This window comes from Zosterops lateralis (genome assembly GCF_965231275.1).
Source record: "Zosterops lateralis genome assembly, chromosome: Z".
Taxonomy (NCBI): Eukaryota; Metazoa; Chordata; class Aves; order Passeriformes; family Zosteropidae; genus Zosterops; species Zosterops lateralis.
The window spans coordinates 13012203-13024361 of record NC_139800.1 but is presented as its reverse complement, the minus strand read 5'-3'; the positions used below and the strand labels follow the sequence as shown (position 1 = coordinate 13024361).

The following is a 12159-nucleotide window of genomic DNA, read 5'->3' as shown; positions in this document are numbered from 1 at the left end:
CTTAGCAGGGGGAGAACAACAAAATCAGTCTTTCGTGTTACAAACCTTATGCTAAGAGTGAAGATAATTTGTCCTAGTTGACTTGGAACAGCTTCAACTAAAATATATTAATCTTCAAATGAAGCGTTTCTAAATTGATCTTATCACTAGTATTTACTATCCCCTTGCTTTCCTCAGTCTTCCCCCTCTGTCCCTAAAAAATACAGAAAAATAAAAAGGAATTTGAAAATTCAATTTGATCTGCTGTTTTGTGTTTATGGGCTCAGCCACACTTGATCAGTGTTTAAGGGTCTTGTTTGCTTTATTTTAAAATAGGGTTTGCACATCTCATTAAACCAGACATGTTTTATTATGGATTTTTATAAGGGTTATAAATTTAAAAGCATTATTAACCTTATAAATGTTGTAAGGCTTATATTACTTTAAATTATTACTTTACATTTAAGTAGAATCTTCTTTTCAAAACACACTTGTCACTGGATTAATTTTCGACAAGACACACAAGCTAAGTACCACATTAAATATTCTTAGGCATACTGAGCATCATTTTACTTCTTGTCCCAGTATCATCACCCTTACAACTGCTATTGAAAAGTCTTTAACTGTACCAGAAAAGCATCCTGCAAAAGCAATGATCCTTGTGCAAAGCAGCCAAGTAAATATTCAGTACTGGGTAACTAAGAGGTCTTTTGTTATCACTTAGATGGAAAGAGCATACTTACTGCTACGAAGAGCATGCAGTACATGGAGAACGAAGAATGGCCAGAGTAAAATGAAAGTCTGAAAAAAAAATTAGACACCATCAGTTTTCTTTTACAATATTCAGTCTGCAGTGATACTAATCTATATTACACAAGTGAACTGGTAAAATGCAAACATGTCCATACTACTGTTCAAGGAAGTTCCCTAGCCACATCACATAGATTTTGACAAAAAGTGCAGATTTTGACAAACAATACAGACTTCACTATTCAGCAGTTATCCTTTTCCAGAGTTAAGGTGATCTCTACATCAGGCAATAAGTAGTAGACTTTGGACTGAAGTTTGAACAGCAACAGAACACATCTTCAAAGACAGTAATCAAGGGTCCTTTAGTAGTTCATCTTGACAAATGCAAGAATACCTTAAATATAATTAAGTCTTAAAATTCCTTATCTTATAGTCACGGTATACGTATGAATACAAATGACATTAATCACCCCAAAACAATTACTTGCATTTAGTCACCATCAAGAGGCAGTAGTTAACAACTTATCTTGTAGTTTATATTACATTTGTACACTTTTGTGAAATGTATGATTCATGCAGACCTTCATCATTTGTCATTGAAGGGTAGGGGAAAGGCAGGAATAGAGTTTATTAGCCAGCCAACTGCAAAAGATGACACTTCATCTAATATTTGTAGAAATTATTTGTACTTGGCGATCTCATTTAAAGTGTCAACACTGCCTTAAGCTCCCAAAGGCTTTTATCAGGTCCAGGCTGAAGGGCAGTTAGCACTGAAATCCAGGATTCCTTTGGCCAGGTCCTCCCCTGCACAGCTGGTTTTGTAAGGAGCCACAGCTGTAAAATAAATGCCACACAACTCTCCAAGAAGAAAAGGCAAAATGGAATTTTGCTTCATTCTAATTTAGTCTTAAGCAGGGAGATGAAAGAACTGTACTTAGCACTACTGTTTTCCACTTTATGCACAGAGCCTGGTCACAGTGCTGCTTCACAGGACACCAGCTAGGTCTCAGCCAGCCTTCTGTGCAATTTAATTACACAACCAGAGTACTCCTCCCTCAGCATACAAAAACATGGCCAGCTTAATAAAGTTTCATAGCTCTGCAGATTGACCTCTACCACATCCAGCAGGTCCCTTGTTTTGGAGCCTCTGCTGGGCAGACCCCGAGGCCAGGAAAATTCCTGGTCGAGGGAAATATTTCCACTCTCTGGACCAGGAGTAGCAAAGACAGCTCTGACATGCAGCAAGATAATGTGGTTAAAGATACCCTACTCAAAGGGCTCCATAAAGGAGGCAATGAAACTATCATGTGCACAAGTGAAACTGCAAAACTTCTTGAATAATTTGCACATATAACATTTAGAAACTTCATCAGAAAAAGCCTACATAGGTCTATTCCAGAGGTTTTAGAGCTTTTGGTTTATGGTTGATTTAAAACACTGGCAATAACTTTTGGGTTCAGAGGTACTAAATAAGCAATCTGAAATAAGATTACTTTTGTTTCACCAACTGATATTTTCCAATTAACTTCTTAAAAAGAAAAACTCTGACAATGTAAACTTTGACAATGTGAAGTTTAAACATCTAGCTTCAGATGTTTAAAGTTCAAAACCATTAGAATTACACTGTAGCTAGACATCCCTTTTCCACTCTTGTACTCTAACACTTCAAGTTTCTGGGCAAGAGTCCACCAGGAAAACCAATACAACAAGCATTTTGAAGAGCCCTGTCCTTCAAACATGTCATCTGAGAATGCAAAGCATGCTGTTCTACAGAAGGTACAGAATAAGGAATTCTTGGCTCCTGTGACAATATTTTATCCAATAGCTCTGGGGCTATTCCTGTTGGCCATAAGATGACATTTCCTACAATTAATGAAAGCAACTGATCGCCAACTGAAGGAATTTAGAAGACTAGTACGTGATAAAAGGCAAAAATACCATTCTTTAAGTTTATTTTGGAATTTCTATACCCTTTTAAAAGTGTTCTTGACTACTGGTCTTTTTTGTTTCAGGAATGTATTAGCCTAAGATTCATTAAGAATGCCTTGTCCCAGGTTGAAGATCACAAATTTTGAATGTATTCTTATTGGGTATGGATAACTACGCTGTACATGACTGAAAATATTGTGCTTAGCACATGAAGTATTGCCAGAGGTACAGCTGGGACAAAATATTGATCCAACTTGCACACTGTGCAATCCCATTGGAATTTCTTTGTCAATACTGCTGTCTCTAGACTTTTTTAAAAAACAGACATTAAAAAAAAATATCTTAAAATACTTTCAAAACAGCAAGATTGACAATGAAAAATTTCCCAACAATTTATCAGCACATAAATAATGTCTTCCCAAAACCAGAGGAATGTCATGTCTATCAGACCAGCCAAGCACTTGCACAGCTCAAGCTTCTTGGTGATCCTACTGCAAGTGCTGGTTTGCCATGAGCCAGCAGTAAAATACTACAGACAACTCTCCAAATCCCTACCTTTCACCAGTGAAAGAAAGGCTAACTTGTCCCAGCAGGAATTCACAAATCAGATTCCAAAATATCTTTTTCAAAATAGTCTCAGAACAATATCCAGTGAAACTAAAGTATCATGAAAATGAGCTGGCAAGTGCAATCTTGATCTGACTGTTTCCAAAATGGCCAATTCTGATATCAAAAAACCAGCTTTTCAGAGGTCCATGTCTTTCACTCAATCAATATCTACCTTACAGATCTCCTCCTATATCAGGAACAGGACTTCATTTTAACAGGAAAAAAGCAGAAGCTTTAATTACTTCCACTTGGACAATATATTATTCCCAAGTTAGAAGAATGCCTTAAGTAGTAACATAAAACCAGCTTCAGGTCTCAGCTGAGGTCTAAAGTACACTCCTAGTTTCCAATGTACACAGTAGAGCTGGACATCATAAAACAGTCTTGAAACAAGGTAATTTAAGGGCTGTTTTGCTTTCTTGAAACTTCGTTTTGTCATGAATTTCACATGGTTTCCAATAAAGACAAAAGTTAAGACACAATAGTTCTTAAAAAGTTTGCCATAACATTGACTACAGTTTATCACTATGGTTTTTGGTTTAGAAATGTCTGCATTTTTTAAGAGTATATGGAAAAATAATGAAAGTACAAACAATTCCTACAAGAAGCAGATCCGCTGAACCACTTTGTTATTTTAGCCAGGATTTCTGCATCCAGATAAGCAAGACTTGGAGAGATTGCCTTGGAGGACTCGATGCTGAACAGCTTTCTATTGCCTGCCATGCACAGGGCCAGCTTAGCCTAGGGGAGCAGAGCCAACCTGACAGGCTATGTTTCTTCAATTAGTAGAAAAATGGAACATAGCACACAACACATAGAAGGATCATTTGTCTTGGACTGTGACTTACAAGAAAGAGCATGTTTTAAGTAGTAAGTTCTGCCTGGCACAATTTCACAAAGTGCATGATTTCTTAAGTGAACTACTGCACACTGGAACTCAGTAAACAAGATTGATGTCTTGTCTTTTAATGTCTTCATATGAACACCTGAATGTGCAGGAACTTTAATGCAGGCATCTGACAGGGAAATAAATAGCTTCGGGAAACACAAGACAAGAAAACAGCTAAACACATGGTACAGTGGAGCATTAAATGGTGAGAAATTGAAGTAAATTACAGTAGAAAGAGATATGGAAAGGGTATCCTGTGGTGTTACAATAAACCTGGCAGAGGCAGAAAGATAAGGAAATCTTCCCAACCTAACTACAGAATTACACAATGATCCCTTGGAGAAAAACAGAAGGCTCAGCAAAACTTAAGGCACACTCCCCTATCAAAGCAAATGAATACACCCAGCTGGATTACCCAGCATGTCCTTTCCATCTTCAAGTTCCCTGGATTCTCCCAGTCTGACTCAAAGCTTCCACTGACATTTGTGTTACCCATTCCATGATCTGGAAGGGAATAAATGCCAGAGTGCTACAGCTCAGAATGCCTGTGTTGACTAAGCCAACTCCTGTGACAAGCAAGTCACATGCTTGTCAGTGAAATATTCCTACTATTTCAGTGCCATGGTTTAAAGTCCTAGTTCTGCACTTTAACACCACAGTCTTTAAAGTAATTTTTCCCTGTCTTGAACAATCAACTTTTCTCCCAAGATCTACTCCTTTCTCATGTGCTGGACTTGGACCACTACAACATACAAGATCAATGTGGAGTAGGAGGGTTGAGGATTCTGAAATTAAGCACTTTTGTCATTATTGCAAAGAAAAGCTTAAGTAGATACAAAAGCAGTTAATCTACTGAACAATATCAGGAACTACTCCGAACCATGTTCCAAATTTCTCCACTTTTTCCTTCTCTACCAGTAATTATACCCACACCTCAGTACAAAGCCATACATTTATACATAGGAAAATGCTGCCAGAGTCTTTCCATTCAGTAATCCTCACATGGAAAATTTTATTGACTTTAGGTCAATAAAATTGTTTTTTAAACAGAAGACCTAACAATTAACGGCAAGTATCTTGCACAATTCCCTAATCATATCTGGGGTGAAGGGTGGATCCACCCAGCTCTGCTTTACGCAGTGGCAGATAGTGAGGAAACTGTCAATGCTGACATATAACACACATGATTTAATACCATGACCATGTTTTTGTAGCCTTTCCACATTTTTCCTCTTACAGTATATCACACACAAATTTCCCTGGTAATCTCACTGACACATTCAATCTAAGAGGTTCCAAGAGATAGGTATTTACTAATTTCTATCCACCTTCCTAACCACCAGCCTTTGAAACAAACACTGCAGACTATGCAAGACACACCGGTATGAAGTAACTTTTCCCCAAACTCAGGACCAACATGAAGTAGTTTTAATCAACAGTAAATTGTCTTCACTGCTAGATTGATCAGATTCTGAAGTTGGTTAAAAGCTTCTGCTGGCATGATCTGATGGGTGTTTGTTTCTTTACTCTCTGGGAATTGAAGAAATTAACTGACAATACATTCAGGTGTGCAGATATTCTGTAAATTTTATTTAAACAAAAGTATTACACACTGATGGAACAACCTAACAGAGCAATGACTCCTTAAGCTAGCTATTTTGCATCCAACAGCAGAAGTTTCTATCAGCAGCTACCAGGGGAATAAACTTGATTGCAAAATAACCAGTAATAAAAAAAGTTCATACTCTAGCTGATTTTTTTTCCTTTTTAAAATAAGCAGCAGGCAATCTGCACATGGAACTTCTAAATCGTTTGGGTTTTTTTTACCAAGGGAGAAAGAAGTCCCCAACTCCTGCCATTCAGGCCACATAAAAACACGTATATTTTAGCTTTCAATATTCCAAAGTCCAACAAAATTCCATGCTGCAATTTCCTCATGCACATTGCAAAACCATTAAAAAACAAGTTATCCTTTGTCAGTTCTGATTTTATCATTCCATTTAACTCAATGCACAAAAGGAAAGTTTAACTTTCTACTACATTTCCAGGTAGCCTCCTCCAACAGGGAGGAAAATAAAAATTAGGACTTTGTTTACTTCTCTTCTTAGTAATTCCATCTCAGGAATAAAGTGAAAATAGCAGCAAGGAGTACTCAAACCAACATTTCTAAAGACTAATAGTTTGCTCTCACATGCACCAAGTTACAGGCTCCTGTTCCATTTATTATATCTGAGTAACTTATCCCCATAATACTTTTTTCATTGGCAGTAGTGTTATTTTACATAAAGGGAATGAAGACAGAAAATTATAATCTCTATTAAATCAGAGATTTATGTGTTATTCCTTCTTTAACAAACTGCTTTGGGTAAGAAGTGCTTGACAAGTGTGCAGAACACATCCTTCAGCAGATTTTTGTTATCTTCAAAGGGGAAAAGGAAAGGAGGCAGTGGGAGATGTTTAAGGGGATGCCTGTTCCTGCAGTATTATCTGGTTGATAAACACACCGAAAATTTTATCTTAAAGAACTTTTTCCTTCTGTTACCTTAGATATAAGCTTTGCAAACCAGTGAAATTCTGTGAATGAGAAGATGCATCTACCTGCTTGGTTGGCCACAGCTAGCTTACAAATAATTTTCGGGGTGCACTGAACACAGGTCCACGGTTTGATTTCAAATTAAGCGTGATAAGATACTGAAATAGATTTCAAGCCAAGCTTTGTCTGAAAACCATTAAAGGGGGAAGAGTTTTAGTTTCCATCACGAAATAGACTCAAAAGGTCCAACTCACACTAGGGCAAAGGAGATGTAAGATCAGAAACCAGATCCAGATTCAAGAACTGCATCTCAGTTTCAATTGAATCATTCAGATTCAATTCTCCCCACCACAAGTCAGTTTCTTTTGCAAAGGCAGTTCCTTTTGCTCCCAGGTGAAATACAGCCCCATTTCAACAAGCACTGCCAGCCCAGAAGCTTCCAAGGCTTAAATATTTAAAGGCTTTTATTCACTACTATTTTTCCTTCCATGTAAAATTATGTATATGTGCCCTGATTAAGTTCCACTTCTCAAATGTGATGAACAATTTCACTAGGACTGTAACTGTTCCCAAACCAGCCAGGTTGTATCTTAAATAACAGTAATGGCATTAGGGTGAAAGAAGTGTGTAAGGAAAAAGCTGCACCATCTGAATAGCAGTACCTGTGTACTCCCTTCCATTCCTCTCAAATGCCTTGGTATCCAAGCTGCTTCAATTGGGGTTTTTTCTGGGTTTGTGGGGCTTTTTTTGTTTTGTGTTTCTTTTTTTATTTTTTCTTTTCTTGTTTTTGTTTTTCATTTTTTTATGTACATTTTCCTAAATGAAAACTAGTAAGTTAGCCTCTGATGAAAACTCCTATATACAGAAATTTTAGTAGTGTAGAGCACTTCACAGATTGAAAGCTCCATAAAAGAAATAATCAGTGCTCTATACAACATACTAATATGCCCCTAATAAACACATAGGAAGTCTCTGGCACATCAGAAATTTATGATTCATGATGCTCATGGATACTGCCAGGCAAGAAGTGATCCATTTAGTTATGCTTGAATCATTAAATGCAGTTTGGTTTCCAACAAAGCTTTAAGAAGTTTCAAAACAGAATATTGGCACATTTTATAAAAGCCAAATAATTTTAACACAAAATAATACTTCGCTATAGAAATACTCCCAGTGCTGATAGGCAGGGAGACAGATAAGGAGAGGGACAGACAGGTTATTTAATACAGATGGGTTAACTTAAAGCAAATGCACAGTCTCTTGACTTAAATTTATAAAGTCCAGAGCAAACCAGCTGCTATCTAACAACAAGGGAAACAAGGGAAAGCAATTTCATTGCATTAATTAAAACAGAAGTAAATAATGTATAAGTCTTGGAAGTTTTGCAAAGGTTTTTTGGGTTTGTAGTTGTTTTTTGTTTTGACAAAGTTATAATTTTGAAGGGGTACATAGAACATACAACATAAGAATTTCAAAAGTTTGGATGAACTTTAAAAGAAGTTGTGGGTTAGTCTCATACCAGCCATTCTGGCAGGGGTGTCCTGCTTCTGGGAACTTATCCATAATTTAACTGCACTCACAGCTGATGCAGGGCTATCAACCAGAGAAAGAGCTATGAACAAAGCTGACAAATTCCTGGCAAATAATTGTAAAGAGAACCACCTCGATATTCTGTTGAAATAAATTATCAATGTCAAAACAGTCAGCTCTAATTTCCTAAAAACTTTCTTTGAAGATTACATTCTGAGTCTGCAAGGGCAGGCTACATACAGCTTGTTTTGAGTGCAGTTAGCATGGGAGCAATACATCAACTGAGGGGAACTATTTTTTCCTTTAGACATCTGAGTTGTAATATGAATCTGTACATTAGTAATACAATTATAATTATGAACCTTGACAGCTGTGTTATCTGTTACCACAAACAGAAAACTGACAGACTGAAATTAGAGAACGACAAATATCCAAAGTTAACTTAAAAGGAAGTGTTTCACATACATACACATCCTTGCTCACTGTGCAAGTCTGCTTTTTGGGGCCAACAAAGCTGGGACTGCACAGAGTGCCTGTGAAGTAGCAGCCTTCTACAATATGGTGTAATATTTTCTACTTCAGGTTCAAAGGTTTAATTTCTATTTGTGTGCTCAGTGAGCTGACAAATAATCCAAGAACGGTGGTTTCCTGGACAGATTTCTGGATCTTCTTTGTCAGGAGGTTTTCGGTGTTGCTCCCAACCCAGAACTCTGAACTTTTAGGTCCTACCCCAACATCCACACTCAGCAAAAAGAGATTAAAAAAGTAATATCTAACAAAAATATCTAGAAGTTAGTGATTTTGACATTATTGTGACAAACCTGCACTGCTCAGCTAAAGTGGAATAAATATTGCTTTCAAGAAAAAATTGTAGTAAACTCAGGAAGCCTAAGAAGGTAGATAAAGGAGCCCTTTAGCACATACCCAGGACAATTACATATAGGGAAAAAAGATATTACACTGTACAAGAATTTATACTGAGGAGAATTAGTTTAACCAGTGTTAAAGCAAGAAGATACAACAAACTGTACTGCAAACTGCAACCAAATTTAGCAGCATTAGAAGAGAAGGCCATTATCAACCTACATGAATATGCTGGCATTCAGTTAGTTTTCTGAATATTCATACCATGCTGTGTTTCCTTTCTGTCTCATTAAGGGAAAAGATGGATTTTTGGGAACAATAAATGATAAATAATGATTTTGCTGTAACTTCATTCTAAAGCTCTGAACTACTAAAGAGTTCTCAGAATTGGTTAACAACATGATCCAAATTTCAGCTACAAAACGCCTTAACAAGAAATTCCTTACAGTATATACTAGAGAAGATAATTATGGCAACCACTAAGTACACCCACTGTCTACTCATTTGCAGAACACTCGTACTACTGCTTTGTGTTCAGAAACAGGGGTTAAACAAAACAGGGTACGTATGCACACAAGTACTGCGTGCTCATACTCTTAACTGCTCAGTTAGAAACTTGTCATCATATCTAAAACTGCTTGCTCAAAGGGCTAGTCTTTCAAAGGACTGTTTAAACATATATTTTCACATTCTTCACTAGAAAAAGATCTGGACTCTTACTTCTCCTTCCCAGATTTGCAGTGAATTAACCAAGGAAGAACATGTTATGCTTACGGCCTCCCATCTGCAACTGTTCCATGTCTAAGAGCAGGACACTTAAGCACTTTACATTCTCAGAACAAAAAGGCTGCTTGATTTACATGGTAAATACAGATCCTTGGTAAATGTGTATAATTGCCCCGCCTTCTCCATTTTAAAGAGTGTGAAATAATTGGGGGGTGAGATGTTTGCTACATGCATCTTCTTGCTCTAATGAATACTGACCCCTCCACTTTCAGAAACAGAAACCCAAACTGTCTCCTTGTACAACACTGAAGCTGCATTGTTATGGAAATAGTATCAATATATCAGCTCCAAAATGTGAAATGAGGTTCAGAATTGCATTCCTGAAGACTAAGTTCTATTATATTTTTTAAAAAACCCAAAAGCTGGACCCAGCAATTACCCAGGTTTGAAATTCAATCCAGATTTTTCAGTTGCAGTCCATAAGGACAATAAAATTCCATCACAAAGGGACATCTGGCATTTATAAGATCCAGATCTTATATATGAACATAACAAAAGCCCTCATATCTGCATCTCAAAAGAAGAACCATAACAAGCCAGCAATACCTCAACAGTAGATGTTTTAAGAGACAGGAATGACTCCAAATCTGCACCTTAAATGAGAGCTCAATAAATAAACTTCAGGCTAAAAGTTACTGAATTGAAGTTTCAAGAAATTAAACCATATGTTGACCCTTCTCCTTTTAACTCATCATAAGGTACAGCTGGAGAGGCATAAAACCAAAATGCAAATACATAAAAGAAGGTCAGCAATTAGAAAGATCTTTTCCAGCCTCCCAAGTCCTCATGCTTAGTAGAAAAGTTCAGAGAAGAGAGGTAGTGTCCAGCCACAGATGATCATACCACAATTACTAAAAAGCGAGACAAGCCCATTAGTTCACAAGACACACATCCAGTGGTGCTGAAGAAGGCAGATGATGCCGTGATGAGACTGTCCAGATACTTCTAAAAAGCCATGAGGAGCCAGTGTGTCCCTCAGATGGTGAAAAAAGTGGATGAGTATTTGACAAGGCTTTGTCAAAACTCCACAGCTACCTCCACATTAATGAAATATTTAACCCATTCTTGCCAGTCACTGTAACAAGATCTCCACAGTCCTCAAGATGATGCAGACATTAATATTAATGGGGGAAAATTACTCAAAAGACTTGCTACCTTTAGAAGAGGCAAGGGAAGCCAGCATATTTCTTTTCTGGAATCATTTAATCCTTCTTCTGGTGACATTTTTAAAAAGCTTTTAAAAACAGCTTTCACCATCACTGGTATAAAAATACATATTTCACATTAATCCAAAACTATGAAGAATAACTTTATAACCAAATTACCAGGTATCTGAATTGATTCTTAAACTTGAATCCACTAAGTGAATTTGTCCCAGTTAGTGTGTTTCAGAGATTTACATACCCAGTATGGCACAACAGATAACCAGGTACATTGAACATGCAAGAACAGGAACACATTAAATAAAAGCCTTTTGCTTTCAAGGCTTGTAAGTTCAACACAGCATTAGAAATTTGTGTTTCTCTCTCCTTACTGAATACAGACATTGTAAACTTACTTTTTCCTACATTATTACTGCAAGAAATTATTTTAAAACAAGAAAAATAAAAGAAGTATGCTTTAAAGCTTTGATGTTCTACAGAGTCATCATTTGCATGAGCACTAACTAGTACATTATTACACCCTAGTATATTATCATCCCTGTGAAATTATTCAGCAGACAGTGAGTAAGAGTATAGCATACTTCATGCCACAACACTTATTTTTAACATTTTATGTTAAAATGTAAGTTTAAATAGCATCAGATTCAATACACCTGACCTTTACACAAGGCTTTAATGTGCAGTTTGTGCTGCCAAGTTTATAAAATTATATATATTTATACACACTCACAAAAGTGACAGCACAATCCTAAATTAAGTTCTAAAAATACTTTAAGCTCTATATAGCACCTGCTACATTGTTTGAGACTAAAATAAGACTAATTCAGGTATTCTTCCAATCACACACAACTTATCGATACCAGAAGTTTGGGTTGGGGGCTCTTCATTGATTTTGTAGAGTTTTTGTTCAGTTTTGACACCTTTTTTGCTGGGAAGGTTTAGGGAGCTTTGTTTGATTAGGTTTTAGTTTTTATTTCTTGTAGAATAAACTTGATAAAACTGGAAACAAACACCTACCATCATTATTAAGTCCTCAAGCACCTCAAAAAAAAGAATATTGACAGAACCTTTATTTAAATCACATTTACTCTTTCTGAGATTAAATTTTACAACCAAGAGGAAATAGT

The 12159-nt window shown here is 36.7% G+C and overlaps 1 protein-coding gene across 2 annotated transcripts in view; it reads right to left on the bottom strand.

Moving 5' to 3' along the window:
* The window catches only part of PLPP1 (phospholipid phosphatase 1), a 62409-nt gene that overhangs the window by 13609 nt on the left and 36641 nt on the right, over positions 1-12159 (bottom strand). For both annotated transcript variants that reach the window (XM_083883215.1, XM_083883214.1), the window contains exon 4: positions 723-780. In XM_083883215.1, coding sequence (XP_083739341.1) covers positions 723-780 — 58 coding nt within the window. The remainder of the gene's footprint in view (positions 1-722; positions 781-12159) is intronic.